The sequence below is a fragment of the Jaculus jaculus genome, chromosome 14 (genome assembly GCF_020740685.1).
Source record: "Jaculus jaculus isolate mJacJac1 chromosome 14, mJacJac1.mat.Y.cur, whole genome shotgun sequence".
NCBI classification, from domain to species: domain Eukaryota; kingdom Metazoa; phylum Chordata; class Mammalia; order Rodentia; family Dipodidae; genus Jaculus; species Jaculus jaculus.
In genome coordinates, this window is record NC_059115.1 from 1,736,161 (window position 1) to 1,754,361 (window position 18,201).

The following is an 18,201-nucleotide window of genomic DNA, read 5'->3' on the forward strand; positions in this document are numbered from 1 at the left end:
GGCTTCCAGCCACTGCAAATGAGCTTCAGACCCATGAACTACCTGTGCATCTGGCTAACGTGGGTCCTGGGTAATGGAGCCTCGAACTGGGGTCCTTAGGCTTCACAGGCAAGCGCTTAACTGCTAAGTCGTCTCTCCAGCCCCCTCCTTTTTTTTTTTTTTTTAAGATTTTTTATTTTACTTTATTTATTGTGCCAGGTTTTGCATCAATTTTTATATGGGTGGTTGGAACATTGAACCTGGGCCAGAAAGCTTTGAAAGCAAGAGCCTTTAACCATGGAGCCATCACCAGCCAGCTTAAAAAAAAAAAAAAAAATTATTTATTTGAGGGCTGGGCGTGGTGGCGAATGCCTTTAATCCCAGCACTCTGGAGGCAGAGGTAGGAGGATCAATGTGAGCTCAAGGCCACCCTGTGACTACATAGTTAATTCCACGTCAGCCTGGACTAGAGCAAGACCCTGCCTCAAAATATATATATATTTGAGAGAGAAATGCAGATAAAGAATGGGCACGCCAGGGCCTCCAGCCAATGCAAACGAACTCCAGACATGTGCACCCCCTTGTGCATCTGGTTTACGTGGGCTCTGAGGAATCGAACTTGCGTCCTTAGGCATCACGGGCAGGTACCTTAACCAGGAAGCCATCTCTCCAGCTCCCCAGGCAGCTCTTACTAAGTTGTCCAAGCAGTCCTCCTGCCTCAGCCTCCGGAGTAGCTGGGACTGCTGAGTGGCTTCTTCCAGTTCTCACCATCCTTCTGCCCTTTCCTTCCTCTCCCCGTTTCCACGGTCGTCTGTGTCTGACCGTGTTTGCCGCTGTCTCTCTGGGCCTCTGACTTCCCTGAAAGGTCTGGGCCGGGGAGGTGGCTCAGGGGTTGATAGGTGGTGGTCACCAGTGTGTGTGTGGGGGGTCTATGTTCACACGACTGCTCTGCCCATTTCCAGCTGTGATCCTACAGAGCAATGTCTCTGAGCCTTGGTGTGGGTATTTACTTATTTTTTTTTGTTTTTTTTTCGAGGTAGGGTCTCACTCTGGCCCAGGCTGACTGACCTATGATTCACTACGTAGTCTCAGGCTGGCCTCCAACTCAACAGTGATCCTCCTACCTCTGGCTCCCCAGTGCTGGGATTAAAGGCGTGCGCCACCATGCTTGGCCAAATGAAGTGTTTAGAACCCTGTGCGTGGAAAACTCCACATAAGGCCAGGCATTGTCTCCCAGCGTCATCTTTGCTTCCACCCCAGGCAGACTGCCATCTGGCTTCCTCTGCCTGTCTTCAGGCCCTGACGTCTATCCCATTCCAGCCTTTCTCCAGGAAGCCAGTCCTCTCTTCCCAGGTACCCTGGGAGTACTTAGGAGTCCCCCCCTAGGCAGTACCGGGGATTGAATCTAAGGTCTTACGCACGCTAGACTCTTCCGGTGAGACCTATTCCTAGTCCTTAACATTTTCTCGTAAGTGATTATACTAGGCAGTCTGACTCGGCTCAGGCCAGACTTGAACTTGAGTCGCTGAGATAAGGGTTGAACTTTTGCTCATGTTGCCCCAGTCTCCTGAGAAACCGTGACTGCAGGCCTGAGGCATCTGGTTAGGGTGTGGTGTGTCTACAGCCAGGTTTTATGCTCCTCGTCGTCGTAAGAGACGATCCTTTTCCATTAATTCAGCCAAGACGGGTTCAAATCTACTATCGGGGTATTTGTCAGGAAATGATACAGACGTCCCAATGAGGGGCGTATCACAGAACAAGGTTACGTGGGTACAAGATGGCCATGTCCCCACGTCTTTCTCTGCATGCAGATCGGCTTAAGATGGGGGGGGGCGGCGAAAGAGAAGGAGAGTGCAGGGACAGGACTGGCAATCCAGCAAGATGGGGTCTGACAGGCGAAGTAGGAAGAGACCCAGGAGCCCTGGGGCGTGGGTCTCGAGGCTCTCTCTCTCTCCCCGTCTGGAAGGGCTCGGGCTCAGCGCTGGCGCAGACACAGTTGGAAAGGCCGCGGCACGTTGCCCAGCCCGGTGCTGAGGGGACTGAGGTCGATGTCCTCGGGCGCCACCAGCGAGTGCAGCGTGAAGTTCTGCAGGATGGAGGCTAGGAACAGAAAGAGCTCCATGCGGGCCAGTGACTCTCCCAGACACAGGCGACGTCCTGCGGGGGGGGGGGGGGTGGGGGAGGGGGCAGAGAGAAGTGGTGAAGTAAGGTAGTGAAGGTCTGCACCCCCAAATTCTCAGAGGGAAAACACGAGAGCATGGAGGCATCTGAGACCCAGCCACCTGAAGTTCTGAGATCGACGGAACAGAATGAGCTGCCTGGGTCCAAGCTTCATGATCTGAAGTGACATATCCAAGTGGACAGCTACGACCGAGCTGGGCTGTGAACCCTAGAATTACTGGCTACACAGCCCAGCACCTGGCAAACAAAAGGCAGCATGGGGCTGGGCGTGGTGGCGCACGCCTTTAATCCCCAGCACCCGGGAGGCCGAGGTAGGAGGATCTCTATGAGTTCAAGGCCACCCAGAGACTATCAAGTGAATTTCAGGTCAGCCTGGGCTAGTCGGATCCTACCTCGGAAAACAAAAACAAAGCTGAGCGTGGTGGCACACGTCTTTAACCCCAGCACTCGGAGGCAGAGGTAGACGGGTTCGAGGCCACCCTGAGACTACATAGTGAATTCCAGGTCAGCCTGAGGCAGAGTGAGACCCTACTTCAAAAAACAAAAACCAGGGCTGGAGAGATGGCTTAGCGGTTAAGCGCTTGCCTGTGAAGCCTAAGGACCCCGGTTCGAGGCTCGGTTCCCCAGGTCCCACGTTAGCCAGATGCACAAGGGGGCGCACGCGTCTGGAGTTCGTTTGCAGTGGCTGGAAGCCCTGGCGCGCCCATTCTCTTTCTTTGCCTCTTTCTCTCTCTGTCTGTCGCTCTCAAATAGATAAATAAAAATAAGCCGGGCGCCATCACCACCGTGAGTTTGAGGCCACGCTGAGACTCTATAGTGAATCCCAGGTCAGCCTGGGCTAGAGTGAGACCCTTCCTCGGGGAAAAAAAAAAAAAAAAAATAAGCAAAACAAAACAAAAAACCAAACCAAAACAAAAATGGCAGCATGATAACCTGGGGGTGGTCAGGCACACTTTTTAGTCCCAGCACTGGAGAGGCTGAAGTAGGAGTATCATCATGAGTTCGAGGCCAGCCTAGGGCTAGAGTGAGACGCTGCCTCGAAACCACCACAGAAGGCAATATGGCAATTTACCCCTTATTATATCCCTCCCCTTTTTCCCCTTGCTACCGGAGTAAACAGGATTTCCCTCCCATCTCAGGCAGGATGGCGGTAAGAAAACTGCGGTCAACAGCGCCACCTGGCGGAGGGTTCGACAATGACCGCTCCTAAATTTTCCACCTGCTGCCCAGCGGCAGAAATGAGAGGTTAGGAGATGTCTCTTGGGTATCCAATAAGGAGAGGATAGGGTGGCATAGAAGCGCGGGACGGTTTGGAGAGTGGAGTTAGGACCGGGATCTAAAAAGCCTGCCTCCCACCCTCACCAGCTGAGAATGGCATGAAGGCGGGGCTCTTCTTGAAGGACTGATTGGCATCGAGGAAATGATTGGGGTTGAACTCGCGGGGCGTCAGGAACTGGCTGGGGTCAGAGTGCACAGTGTTGAGGAGCGTGATGACGTCGGTGCCCTGCGTGGGTGAGGAGGCAGAGTTAGCGATGGGCACGCAGTGCGTTCAAGCTTTGCAAAGACAGAGTTCCCAAGTGGGCCAGCACTCGGGAGGAAGGGCTAGGAGGATTGACATAAGTTCGAGGCCAGCCTGAGCTAAAAAGAGTATGTTCCAGGTCAGCTTGGGGCTGGAGTGAGACCCTACCTCAACAAATAGACAAAAACATAGAGGTCCCCCGGGGGCTTGAAAAGGGGGCAGGATGGGAGTGTAAATGACCTGCGGTTTCTAGTGATGCTGGGAGCTGTGCAGCTGAGGTCTGAGGAAGGGACGGGGCTCACTCTCAGCCCTGCACCTCGTGGAAGCAGACGTAGGATTTCTGGGAAGGGGAGAGGTCCCTTCAAACAGGGTCCAGTCCACTCTAGTGTGACATGGGTTGTGGGAAGGATCTCTGGATTTAAGAATGTCGGATGTGTGCCGGGCGTGGTGGCACACACCTTTAATCCCACCACGCAGGAGGCAGAGGTAGGAGGATCGTAGTGAGTTCAAGACCACCCTGAGACTACATAGTGAATTCCAGGTCGGCCTGAGCTAGAGTGAGACTCTACCAAAAAAAAAAAAAAAAAAAAAAAAAAAAGGCTGGAGAGATGGCTTAGTGGTTAAGGCGCTTGCCTGCAAAGCCTAAGGAAGGCTCTCCAGATCCTGCAAAAGCCAGATGCACAAAGGTGAGGAAAGCACAAGGTCGCACATGTCCACTAGGTGGCGCAATTGTCTGGAGTGCGATTTCAGAGGCTGAGGCCCTGGCATGCCAATTCTCTTTCCTCTCTCTCTCTTTCAATAAATAATAAATAAATAAATAAATAAAAGCATTAAAAAAAGAGAGGATCCAGGTTTGATTCCCCAGAACCCATGTAAGCCAGTTGTACAAGGTGGTGCATGCATCTGCATCTGGAATTTGTCTGCAGTGTGATCCTGGCACATCCATTCTCTCTCTCTCATAAATAAATAAAAGAATACAATATTTTAAAAAAAATTAAAAAGAATGTCAGATTGTAAACTGAGCATTATGGCCCACTCTCTCCAGTAATCCCAGCACTTGGAAGGCAGAGGCAGGAATAGTTGGAGTTCAAGGTCATTCTTGGCAACACAGCAAAGTTTGAGGACAGCCTGGCGTGAGACCACGTTTCAAATGGGCAAACAAACCTCAGATGGTACATGTTAGTGTCCTGGATATCCGTTGCGTTTCAAAGGCCTGGAGAGTTCATTGCTGGGGCCGTGGGTACCCCCCTTGCCAGTAACGGGAGAATCTGAAATGCGCCGGGCATGGTGGCACACGCCAGCACTTGGGAGGCAGGGTAGGAGGATCGCCCTGAGTTCGAGGCCACCCTGAGACTACATAGGGATTCCAGGTCAGCCTGGGCTAGAGTGAGACCCTACCTCGAAAAACAAAAAAAAAGAAAAAAGAATCTGAGATGCCTCCTCCAGCGGGCCAGCACACCTTGGGTATCAGGAAGCCTCGGAAAGCCGTGTCCCGGATGACCCGGTGCGGCAGGTTCATGGGGATGATGTCTGCGAAGCGCTGCACCTCGTGGATCACCGCGTCTGTGTAAGGCATGGCCGGGCGGTCCTCCAGCGACGGCTGCCGCGAGCGCCCCACCACGCGGTCGATCTCCTCTTGCACGCGGGCTGGGGGTGGGGAGGGAGGTCACGCTGGGGTCCCTGGGGGACAAGCGTGTGTGTGTGTGTGTGTGTGTGTGTGTGTGTGTGAGAGAGAGAGAGAGAGAGAGAAAGCCTCTTACTGTAAGTCCAGTTCTAGGGAGAAGGAGGCAGGAAGGATTATTGTGAGTTCCAAGGTTCAAGTCCAGTGGACATAAGGCTACAAAAACAATTCGGGCACAGAGCGAGTTCTAGGTCAGCCTGGGCTAGAGTGAGACCCTACTAACCCTTGGCGGGAGGCTGGAAAGAATTCCAGGTCAATCTATAGAGACCTGGTTAAAAGAAAGAAAGAAAAGAAGAGAAGAGAAAAGACAAGACTAGAGAAGAAAAGAAAGGAAGGCACTTAGTGCTTGCTTACAAAGCCTAATGACCTGGGTTTGAGTCTCCAGTACCTACATAAAACCAGATGCACAAAGTTGCAATATCAAGAGGCCCTGGCACATCCGCTCACTTTCTCTCTCTTTGCAAATGCAAATGCAAATACAAATAAATAAAATATCTACCCCCCCCCAAAAAAAAAGAATGAAGGCAGGCTCTGGGTGCCCTTTCTAGCACTATAGGGGGTGGGGGAGGATTACGCAGAGCTAAGGTTGGTGGGGACGGGCTTGTACGGTCAGGGCTTCATGGCTGCTTGCAACCCAGGGCTTGGATGGGATTTTTGGAGGGGATCTGAGGACCCACTGGCAGGCTGACGGATCTGGAGAATGGGTTGGTGCCGGACGACTGGGGATCTCAGGCAGAGTGGGAGATAGCCCTAGGGGGTGGGAGGTGCCGCTCACTGACGGTGCCGGTGTGGGTCGAGGTCCCGCAGGCTGAGTGGCAAGGGTCAGCACCACGCAGGTGTGATCCGGGTCCTCCACGCGGGGTGTGGACGGGCCTTGCGGGCTGCCTGTGCTGCGCCAGGCCTAGGGTTCGGTTAGGTTAGGCCCCTGCCTGCTGCCCGCGCACCTTGAATTTTCGGGTACTTCATGAGCACGAGGAACGCGTGGCGGAGCGTGGTGCCCACGGTCTCCGTGCCTCCGAAGAGCAGGTTATGTGTGGTCATCAGCAAGGTGTCCATTTGGAAGTGGCTCAGCGGGTCCTGCTTCTCCTGCGGGCATTGAGGGGTGGGGTTATGAGCCGAGGCCAGCAGAATCACTTCCCCCCCCCTTTTTTTTTTTTTTAAATTTTTATTTATTTGAGAGCGACAGACACAGAGAGAAAGACAGATAGAGGGAGAGAGAGGGAGAATGGGCGCGCCAGGGCTTCCAGCCTCTGCAAACGAACTCCAGACGCGTGCGCCCCCTTGTGCATCTGGCTAACGTGGGACCTGGGGAACCGAGCCTCGAACCGGGGTCCTTAGGCTTCACAGGCAAGCGCTTAACCGCTAAGCCATCTCTCCAGCCCCCCTTTTTTTTGTTTTTGATTTTTCCTTTTTTAAAAATATTTTATGTTTTTATTATTGACAACGTCCATAATTGTAAACAACATCCCATGGTAATTCCCTGCCCCTTTTAAAAATATTTTATTTTTATTTATTTATTTATTAGAGATGGGGAGGGGAGAGAGAGAGAATGGGCACACCAGGGCCTCTAGCCACTGCAAATGAACTCCAGATGCATGCACCACCATGTGCATCTGGCTTACTTGAGACCTGGAGAATTGAATCTGGGTTCTTAGGCTTCGCAAGCATGTGCCTTAACTGCTAAGCCATCTCTCCAGCCCCCTTCCCTTTTTTTTTATTTTGATTTTTTGAGGTAGGGTCTCGCTTTAGTCCAGGCTGACCTGGAATTCACCCTGTATTCTCAGGGTGGCCTCGGACTCATGGCGATCCTCCTACCTCTGCCTCCCAAGTGCTGTGATTAAAGGTGTGTGCCACCATGCCCGGCTCCTTTTTAAAAAATTAAAAAAAAATTATTTATATTTATATTTGAGAGAGAAAGAGACAGAGAGAGAGAGGGAGAGAGAGAATGGATATGCCTGGCCCTTCAGCTGCTGCAAACTCCAGAATCATGTGCCATCTTGTGCATCTGGCTTATGTGGGTCCTGGGGAATCGAATCCTAGTCCTTTAGCTTTGCAGGCTAGTGCCTTAACCTCTAAGCCATCCTTCCAGCCCTCCTTTTTATCATCAAACTCTAGACACAAGCGCCACCTAATGTGTAGGTACAACCTTGCAAGCTTGTGCGCTTGAGTCACCTTGTACGTCTGGCTTATGTGGGACCTGGAGAGGCAAATATGAGTCCTTAGGCTTCACAGGCAAGGGCCTTAACTGCGAAGCCATCTTCCTAGCCCTGTAATAACTTCTTTTTTTTTTTTAAATTTTGGGGTAGGGTCTCACTCTAGCCCAGGCTGACCTGGAATTCACTATGGAGTCTCAGGGTGGAATTGAACTCACGGTGATCCTCCCACCTCTGCCTCCCGAGTGCTGGGATTAAAGGCGTGCGCCACCGTGCCCAGCTTACAATAACTTCTTAATGAGCTGTTCATTGGCAGTAGCTCTGGTCAGGCGTCCAGTAGGGCCAGCTGCCTCACCTTCTTCCCAGACAGAGTCTGCCCCTCTGCTCAAAGCTGATATCCCTGCGGGTTTGTGGGCCAGGGCAGCAGCACGGCTTCAGAGCAGACCTGAGGTGGGATTTTCCAGCTAATTACCTGGGCCATCTTTGTGAGGAAACAATCAATGAAGTCCCGGGGAGAGCTGGGGTCTATGGAGGCCTGGTGTTCGCGGACGCTGCGGGCGATGAGAGCTTTCATGCCCCTGAAGTTCCTGAACAGACGTCGGTGAGGCCCAGGTAGCCAGTCCAGGAGACTTGGGAAGATGTTGTACATCTGGGGACCGGGCGGAGTTGGAGGGGTTTTGGTGAAACAGGCATGGCGTGTGCTTGGGGCACATGGTGGGGGGGGGTAAGGCAAGGGGGTCAAGGAGGTTACAACAGGCCTGGCAGAGCAGCCAGGTTCAAGGGCGGGGTGGAGGGAGATGGACAGCTCCCTGGGCCCTGTGTAACCCGGAAAGGGGCCGGAAAGGAAGTGGGCCTACCAGTCAGCCTGCCTTCCTTCCTTCCTTCCCCCCTCCCTCCCTCCCTCCCTCCCTTCTTTCCTTCCTTCCTTCCTTCCTTCCTTCCTTCCTTCCTCCCTTCGTCCTTTCCTTTCTTTGTCCCTTCCTTCCTTCCTCCCTCCCTCCCTCCTTCCCTTCTGTCTTTCCTCCTTCGCTTCCTCTTTTTAGCTTTCCCTTCCTCCTTCACTTGCCCTCTTCCTTCCTTCCTTCCTTCCTCCCTCCCTCCCTCTCTCCTTCCTTCTTTTTTCCCCTCCGTTTCCTTCCTTCTTTCTTTCTCCAGGCTGGAATTCACTATGTAGTCTCAGGGTGGCCACGAACTCAGCGATCCTCCTACCTCTGCCTCCGGAGTGCTGGGATTAAAGGCGTGTGCCACCATGCCCGGCTTGGATGATTTTGTGTGTGTGTGTGTGTGGGGGGGGGTCTAGGTAGGGTCTCACTCTAGCCCAGGCTGACCTGGAATTCACTACGTACTCTCAGGCTGGCCTCGAACTCACAGCGATCCTACCACTTCAGCCTCCCGAGGGCTGAGATTGAAGGTGCGTGCCTCCACGCCCGGCTACTGGGATGTTTTGAGACCGGCTCTCACTCAGTAGCCCTGGCTGGCCTAGTACTTGCTATGTGGTCCAGGCTGGCCTCGAACTTCGAGGTGACCCCCCCCCCTTGCGTCTGCTCAGGTGGCAGGTGTGAGTCACCGCCGAAGCTCCCCTGCCGTGTCCTTTTCCGTCTCTGGACCTTGTGGGCCCCCCGCCCCCACCCGGCTTGGCCTCAGACCGCCCACCTCGCCCCAGGGGCTGCTCATGATCTGGAAGTTGTCGTTGATGAACCGGATGATGGTGAGCAGACGCTCGTCGCTGTAGTCGAAGCGACTGCCGAAGAGCACCGAGCAGATGATGTTGGACACGGAGCGGCTGATGACAAACACGGGGTCGAAGGGCTGCCCTGGGGGGGGGTGGCGGGCAGAGCGTGTCACCTGTCACACCCAGCCCCGGCGACAGCACAGCCCTTGTTTGCACACCATCGACCCACCCTTCACACCACATCGACACAGGCACGTGTCGATGGCTCAGCACACCGCATGACCCCCCTAAAGGACGAAGGGACAGGCCGTTCTCTGGGGCCACCGCGCACCACGCACGGCGCGGCAGACACAAACATCAGACGTCACGAAAACCAAAGCAAAGCGACATTAGGTAAGAAAACGCGTGGTAGGCCTGAGAGACGGCTTAGCGGTTAAGCGCTTGCCTGTGAAGCCTAAGGACCCCGGTTCGAGGCTCGGTTCCCCAGGTCCCACGTTAGCCAGATGCACAAGGGGGCGCACGCGTCTGGAGTTCGTTTGCAGAGGCTGGAAGCCCTGGCGCGCCCATTCTCTCTCTCTCTCCCTCTATCTGTCTTTCTCTCTGTGTCTGTCGCTCTTAAATAAATAAATTAAAAAAAAAAAAAAAGAAAACGTGTGGCAGGGTTGGAGAGAGGGCTTAGAGGATAAAGCATTTGTCTGTGAAGCCTAAGGACCCAGGTTCAGTTCCCCAGAACCCACGTAAAGCTAGATGCACACGGTGGGCCGTGTGTCTGGAGTTTGTTTGCAGTGGCTAGAGGCCCTGGTGTGCCCGCTCTCTCTCTCAAATAAATAAATAATAGTAAATAACCACACAGAAAATGCAACCCAAAGAGCTGGTGTGGCGGCACACACCTCTAATCTCCAGCACATGGGAGGTTGAGGCAGGAATCCTGGTATAAGCTTGAGGCCAGCCTGGGCTATGTACTGCATTCTAGGTCAGTCTTGGTTACATAGATTCTGTGCCAAAACCAACCCATGACACAGACACATTTCAACACGACAGCCAAGACACAAAAGCTCAGCCCGGGAAACCAAGTCAGGACTTGTGTGGCCTCTTGATCTTGGTGTCTTTCCTTTGCTGAGCCTCTGTTTTCTCATCTGTAATTTTTTTTTTTTTTTTTGTGGGGGTGGGTGGGCAGGAGAGATAGCTTGGTGTTTAAGGCGCTTGCCTGCAAAGCCTAACAAACCCAGGTTCAATTCTCCAGTACCCATGTAAAGCCAGGTGCACGAAATGGCGCTTGTGTCTGGAGTTTGTCTGCAGTGGCTGGAAGCTTTGCTATGCCCATTCATGCTCTCTCTCTCACTCTCCTTGCAAATAAATAAAATATTTAAAAAAATGTTTTTCTGAGGCAAGGTCTCACTCTAGCCCAGGCTGACCTGGAATTCACAGTGCTCTTCCTACCTCTGCCTCCCGAATACTGACATTAGAGGCATACGTCTAGAGTTTTATTTTTTCTGAATTTATTATTATTTATCTGTTTATGAGAGAAGGAGAAAAAACGGGCACACTAGGGACTCTAGCCGCTGCAAAAGAACTCCAGACGTGTGCCACCTTATGCAGCTGGCTTACCTGGGTCCTGGGGAATCGAACCTGGGTCCTCAGTCTTCTCAAGCAAGCGCCTTAACCAGCTAAGCCATCTCTCCAGCCCTGGCCTGGAGTTTTCTGCCTAGCCAAAGATAACGGTGAACTCCTGATCCTCCTGCCTCCACCACCCAGGTACTGGGATTACAGGCACATCTGGCTGGTGGTGAGCTTTTGAGAATGTCGTCATCACCATCATCATCACCATCATCATCTTCATCATCATCTCCCACCGTGGGCCCAGAACATCCATCAACGCCTCAGAGCTCCCGCCCTAGGCCAGGGGAGGCAGAGCCCTCTGTCGACCCACCTCCAGGGGGCGCCGTTGCCAAGGGAGAGTCGTGCAGGCCCTTTGCGCTCACTGGCAGGTGCTAGGGTTAGGGTTCGGGTGGATGTGGATCAGGGGTGGGGCCCGCATGCAGGGACTCTGCCTGACCTTCGGTTTTCCGCAGCGACTCCAACAGGAACCTGCTTTCCTCCAGGATCCTCTCCTCGATGCTGCGCTTTCCCATGCCGAAGTTCCGGAGAATCTGGATGGAGAACTTTCGCAGCACCTTCCACCGCTCCCCGTTGGAGAAGGCGATGCCTGGGGAAGCAAGGAACAGGTGTGCGCACGTTGCTGCAAACCCACGCCCTGCGCTCCTTCCATTCACTGCGTTTGGCTTAACGTGGGTGCCGTGCAATTGAACCTGGTCCTGCGGGCTTTGCAAGGAAGTGTCTTTAGCCACTGAACCATATCCTTGGCCCACCTATCTGTCTGCCTCTCTTTGTTTTCCTTCCTTCCTTCTCTTCCTCTTTCTCTCTTTCTTTAAATTGTGTGTCTGTTTGTCTATATATATATATATATATATAATTTGTTTGTTTGTTGGTTGGTTTTGTTTTTCAAGGTGGGGTCTTGCTCTAGTCCAGGCTGGCCTGGTCTCAGGGTGGCCTCGAACTCATGGCGATCCTCCTCCTTCTGCCTCCGGAGTGCTGGGATTAAAGGCGTGCGCCACCATGCCCCTACACCTCCAATCCCCGGTTATCCTTTTTTAATATTTTATTTGAGAGAGAGAGAGACAGCGCAAGAGAAAGGCAGATATATAGAGAGAATGGGCACTCCAGCCACTGCAAATGAACTCCAGGTGCATGTGCCACCTTGTGCATCTGGCTCACGTGGGTCCTGGAGAATCAAACCTGGGTCCTTAGGCTTCACAGGCAAGCGCCTTAACCACTGAGCCATCTCTCCAGCCCTTTTTCTTTCTTTCTTAGACAGTATTCCACTCTAGCCCAGGCTGACCTGGAACTCACTCTGTAACCCAAGCTGGGTTCAAACTCACAGTGATCCATCTACCCCAGCCTCCTAGCCTGGGATTAGAGGCGTGAGCATCCCACCTGGTGAAGACTGAGTTTAGACTCTTCCCCACCTCCACCAGCAAGCTGTGTCCCTGACCCTCCAGGCCGGATCAGGTGCCTTGGTTGAGTTTCCATAGGATGCCCAGGATTTCCTCACCACAGTTTGGATCACCCTGCCTCTTTAAGGATCTGGTCACTTTGGGCTGGTCACTGGTAGTGAGGTATCAAGAAGGCAGGGTAGAGACTGAGACACCCACTGTGTCCTTGTCAAACACGCGTTGCTGGTGACTGTTTGCTCATCACTGAGTGTGCAAACAAGAGAGATAAGTAAGACAAATAAGTGGTGGGACAAGGAGAACTCATGGCAGAGTGAGCCGAGCCCCTGCGGAGTCCTGGGAAGTCTTCCACTCCTCCCAAGAACGTCCCCTCCCCCTTTGCTGGAGGCAGGGTCTCATCTCACTCTGGCCCAGGCTGACCTGGAACTCACTTTGTAGTCCCATACTGGCCTCCAACTCATAGCGATCCTCCTGCCTCTGCTTCCTGAGTGCTGGGATTAAAGGTGTGTGACACCACATCATTTTAAAAAATTTTATTATTATTTTTATTTATTAAAGAGGCGGCAGGGGAGAGAATGGGCAAGTCAGGGCCTCTAGCTCCTGCAAATGAACTCCAGATGTCACCATGTGCGTCTGGCTTGCGTGGGCTCTGGGGAATCAAACCTAGGTCCTTAGGCTTCACAGGCAAACACCTTAATCGCTAAGCCATCTCTCCAACCCATGATTGGCAATATATATATTTGTTTTGTTTTGTTTTTTTGAGGTAGGGTTTCATTGTAGTCCAGGCTGAACTGGAATTCACTATGTAGTGTCAGAGTGACCTTGAACTCATGGTGATCCTCCTACCTCTGCCTCCTGAGTGCTGGGATTAAAGGCATGCGTCATCATGCCTGGCTTGATTGGCTATTTTTTTCAGGTTTTTACTTTTATTTATTTATTTGTTAGAGAGAGAGAGAGGGAGGGAGAGAATGGGTGTGCCAGGGCCTCTAGCCACTGCAAACAAATTCCAGACTCATGTGCCACCATGTGCATCTGGCCTATGTGGGTCCTGGAGAATCAAACTGGCGTCCTTAGGCTTCACAGGCAAGCACCTTAATCACTAAGCCATCTCTCTAGCCCATGATTGGCTTTTTTTTTTTTTTTTTTTTTTTTTGGCAACTAAGGGCCTATACGTACAGATGTTTTCTCTGAAATGGCAGCAAGGAAAGTTGGACATGGTGGTGCACACTTTTAATCCTTGGGAGGCAGAGGTAGGAGGATCACCGTGAGCTCGAGGCCACCCTGAGACTACATAGTGAATTCCAGGTCAGCCTGGACTAGAGTGAGACCCTACCTCAGAAGATAAAAAAGAAAGAAATCACAGCATGGGGACTTTCTCAAGTGTCCTATCTTCACCTCTTTGCATCTGGTGTCCCTGGATAGGCAAAGACATAAGACCAAGGCCAGGGAAGGGGACGTGAAGACTCTTATTGCACAAGAGCCACTATTTCATCAGAGCGTCCCTCCGACCCTGGGCCAACAGTTGCAATTTACCTAGTGAAGCGGCCTGGAGAAGCTGTAGGCATTATCTTGTTTTTTTCTTTTTCTTTCTTTTCTCTTTTTCTCTTTCTTTCTTTCTTTTGGTTTCTTGAGGTAGGGTCTTGCTCTAGCCCAGGCTGACCTGGAATTCACTATGTAGTCTCAGGGTGGCCTTGAACTCATGGTGATCCTCCTACTTCTGCCTTCCCAGTGCTAGTATTAAAGGCATGTACCACTGTATCCAGCTTCTTTCTTTCTTTCCCCCTTCTTTTCTTCCTTCCTTCCTTCCTTCCTTTCCTTCTCCTTTCTTATTTATTTATTTATTTATTTGGAGGTAGGGTTTCACTCCAGCTCAGGCAGACCTGGAATTCACTTTGTAGGTGAAGGGGGGCCTCAAACTCATGCAGATCTTCCCAACTCTGCCTCCTCAGCCTAAGCTAGAATGAGACCATGAAATATATATATATACACACATATATATATGTACATATATATAATATATATATGTATGTATGTATGTATGTATTTTTTGTATATTTACTTGATGGTTGTGAGTTTGAGGCCAGCCTGAGACTACATAGTGAATTCCAGGACAGCCTGGGCTAGCGTGAGACCCTACCTCAGAAGATAAAAAAGAAAGAAATCACAGCATGGGGACTTTCTCAAGTGTCCTATCTTCACCTCTTTGCATCTGGTGTCCCTGGATAGGCAAAGACATAAGACCAAGGCCAGGGAAGGGGACGTGAAGACTCTTATTGCACAAGAGCCACTATTTCATCAGAGCGTCCCTCCGACCCTGGGCCAACAGTTGCAATTTACCTAGTGAAGGGGCCTGGAGAAGCTGTAGGCATTATCTTGTTTTTTTCTTTTTCTTTCTTTTCTCTTTTTCTCTTTCTTTCTTTCTTTTGGTTTCTTGAGGTAGGGTCTTGCTCTAGCCCAGGCTGACCTGGAATTCACTATGTAGTCTCAGGGTGGCCTTGAACTCATGGTGATCCTCCTACTTCTGCCTTCCCAGTGCTAGTATTAAAGGCATGTACCACTGTATCCAGCTTCTTTCTTTCTTTCCCCCTTCTTTTCTTCCTTCCTTCCTTCCTTCCTTTCCTTCTCCTTTCTTATTTATTTATTTGGAGGTAGGGTTTCACTCCAGCTCAGGCAGACCTGGAATTCACTTTGTAGGTGAAGGGGGGCCTCAAACTCATGCAGATCTTCCCAACTCTGCCTCCTCAGCCTAAGCTAGAATGAGACCATGAAATATATATATATACACACACATATATATGTACATATATATAATATATATATGTATGTATGTATGTATGTATTTTTTGTATATTTACTTGATGGTTGTGAGTTTGAGGCCAGCCTGAGACTACATAGTGAATTTCAGGACAGCCTGGGCTAGCGTGAGACCCTACCTCAGAAAAAAAAAAAAAAAAAAAAGACACCACTCTGTGGGAAGCCCCGTTCTGAGTAATTTATCCTTGAGTTAACAGTCCTTGAGACCCAGCATCAACAATTTTTGAAATGAAAGCCTCTATTTCTGCTTTCGTACAAAACTTCCATTCCTTTAAGTTTCTCCTACCAACTGCCCTGCTTTTATATCTTAGCCCATTGCATGAGAGCGTGAGGGAGCCGGGCGTGGTGGCGCACGCCTTTGATCCCAGCACGTGGGAGGCAGAGGCAGGAGGATCGCCGTGAGTTCGAGGCCAGCCTGAGACTCCATAGTGAATTCCAGGTCAGCCTGGGCTAGAGTGAGACCATACTTCTTGAAAACAAACCAAAAAAGCGTGAGCTCTGCCGTAATTAGAGGACACAGGGCCCTTGTGTTAGCAGACAAAAACCCAGCCGATTCCCTGCCGGGTGTTCGGGCCTGCCTGTGGCTGGGCCATCTTTTTGCAGAAGAGAACATAACCTTGCCAATATACGTTGGATGGCATGTGGTCATTCTGGGAGCCCAGACGCATGCCTGGCACCAAGAACGGAGGGGGCTGGGGGCTGGAGGAGATGGGATACAGCCTACCGTTGCCCTTGGTGAAGTTGAAGAACACAGGGTAGTCACCGCGGCCGCTGAAACTCTCCGCTTGGTCCACAAGCGCCTCCTTCACCGTCTGGAACCCGCTGAGGACCACCACCCGCCTGGGCCCCAGGTGGACCGTGTACACAGAGCCGTACTCCTTACTCAGCTGCAGGGAGAAGAGCAGAGTTCACCAGGGGTTGGGGGTACCACCCTCCTTCCCCAGCCCAGCGCCCTTGTGCCCAAGGCGAGGTGCCCTGCACCTTGGTGAGGGATGTCACCAAGTCCTGGGAGCGAAGTTGCAGTAGGTTCCCCAGGATGGGTAGAGGCGTGGGTCCTGGAGGCAGGTGGCTCTTGCCTCTGGAGTTCAAGGTCAGGAACAGACAGATGAGAGCCAGGAGGAGAAGCAAGATGGCCATGTTCACGCTGTCCATGGTGAAGGCAGCTCTCCAGTGTCTCTGAGGGGGAAGTGGGAGAGGACAGAATTGGGAGAGAGTGGAATCCCTCCATTCCTCCTCTTCTGAAATTTCCTTTCCCCAAGTCCTGGCGATGTGGGCAGCTGGGGAGAGAAGGGAGACTGGAGGGGAGGAGGGAGAGAGGAGGGGAGAGAGAGGATGAAGGGTGTGGGGACCCAAACGATAGGTCAGAATACAGAGAGCAAGCGAGGAAGAAACGCAGAGATACAGGTGGAGGCAAGAGATACGGAGACCAAGAGAACCCAAGGGGCAAACGGGGACACACAGAGGCACCGAGGTAAACCGAGACCACAGTGATGTCCGTGTATCTTTACCTGTCGGTCTGTCTATCACTTTTCGGTTTTTTCTTTTGGTTTTTTGAGGCAGGGTCTCACTGTAGCCCAGGCTGACCCGTGCAGTCTCAGGGTGGCCTCGAACTCACGGCGATCCACCTACCTCTGCCTCCCGAGTGCTGGGATTAAAGGCGTGTGCCACCACGCCCTACCTCTGCCTATCATTCATCCATGGATCTGTCATCTGTCAGAACACTGGCTCTCACACGGAGACAGTGATAGCAAGATATACACACACGGGGCCAGTGCCAGCTAAAACAAGACCCTGCAGTGAGCCAGATGGAGGGGGAAACGAGTCTCAGGAGAGGGGTTGGCAGACCACAGAAAGACAGACGTGGAGAGACAGACAGACAGAGAGGCAGGCAGGCAGATAGAAGAGAGATGGGAACGAATGCTCTGCGGCCCAGGCTGGCCTCAAAATGGTGTCCGTCCTCCAGCCTCAGGCTTCCGAGTTCCAGCATTATAGGCACGCACCACCATGTCCACCTCAGAGATGACGCCTGTCAAGAAAGAGATCTGGGGGCCAGACAGGCGGCTCAGTGGCTAAGAGCGCTTGCCTGAAAGGCCTGGGTTCGATTCCCCGGTACCCACGTGAAGCCACATGCACAGGGTGGTGCATGCATCTGGAGTTCCTTTGCAAGGGGCAGGAGGCCCTGGCGTACGTATGTAAAGAAAGGGAGAAAGGAAAACCCCGGACTTGATCTGAAAGGCAGACTGCTTCTGGAAGCATGGCGAGGGGCCGTAGCCCTACTGCAGGATGGAGGCTCAAGTACTAAGCTAGGCTGGGCTTCAAGCTTAGAAGGCGGACCCCGAGGAAAACAGACAGAAGCAGGTACAAGTCCAAGGGACGTTGATAAGGAACTGTAGCTGTTTGTGGTCCTGCCCTGAAAGAGTCAGAACAAGCTGCTTCCGTGGGCTTGTCTATAGCAGGGTGCCCCAGATGCTTTCTGTTCCCTGCAGGCCTTCTGAGTCAAGGGAAGTCCATCAATCAGGGGAGTTGTCAAGCTTGTCTGGGAATGAGTGTGCCAGGTGTTCCCAAGACCTCCCGGGTTCCAGGATACTCATCAACCCTTCAGTTCCCTCTAGTTTCAAGAAAAGTCATTAAGCCTTCAGTGTGCCCATTCTCACACGCACACTCTCTCCTTTCAGATTAATAAATACAATATTATTTTGAAAAAAGAGAGAAGGGCTGGAGAGATGGCTTAGTGGTTAAGGCACTTGTCTGTGTTATAACTTCTTTTTGTTTGTTTGTTTACTTATTTATTTGAGAGTGACAGACAGAGAGGAAGAGGAAGAGAGAGAGAGAGAGAGAGAGAGGGAATGGGCACGCCAGGGCCTCCAGCCACTGCAAACTCCAGATGCATGTGCCGCCTTGTGCATCTGGCTTACATGGGTTCTGGGGAACTGAGCCTTGAACCAGGGTCCTTAGGCTTCACAGGCAAGCGTTTAACCACCAAGCCATATCTACAGCCCAAGGCACTTGTCTATGAAGCTTAAGGACCCAGGATCAATTCCCCAGAACCCACGTAAGCCAGATGAACATGGTGGCACATGTATTTGGAGTTCATTTGCAGTGGCTAGAGGCCCTGGAGTGCCCATTCTCTTTCTCTCATAAAAAAATAAAAATAAATTAACAGAAAATTAAAAAAATAAAAGAGTGCTGGA

At 51.8% G+C, this 18,201-nt stretch overlaps 1 protein-coding gene across 1 annotated transcript; it reads right to left on the reverse strand.

The window, feature by feature from the left end:
• Positions 1–1,954: 1,954 nt before the first annotated feature.
• LOC101616190 (cytochrome P450 2F2) lies at positions 1,955–16,162 on the reverse strand. Its single transcript, XM_004670330.2, has 9 exons — positions 15,992–16,162; positions 15,735–15,897; positions 11,242–11,391; positions 9,167–9,327; positions 7,986–8,162; positions 6,305–6,446; positions 5,139–5,326; positions 3,523–3,664; positions 1,955–2,136 (listed from the first exon to the last, which is right to left on the reverse strand). Exons 1-9 carry the CDS (start codon positions 16,160–16,162, stop codon positions 1,955–1,957), a joined length of 1,476 nt encoding a protein of 491 aa, XP_004670387.1.
• Positions 16,163–18,201: the final 2,039 nt, after the last annotated feature.

Coding starts and splice junctions, on each gene's coding strand:
- LOC101616190 (XM_004670330.2), bottom strand. CDS start 16,162: ATGGACAGCGTGAACATGGCCATCTTGCTTCTCCTCCTGGCTCTCATC. Junction 15,898..15,991: donor TGGTGACATCCCTCACCAAG/GTGCAGGGCACC, acceptor TTCTCCCTGCAG/CTGAGTAAGGAGTACGGCTC. Junction 8,163..9,166: donor TGAGCAGCCCCTGGGGCGAG/GTGGGCGGTCTG, acceptor CCCGGTCCCCAG/ATGTACAACATCTTCCCAAG.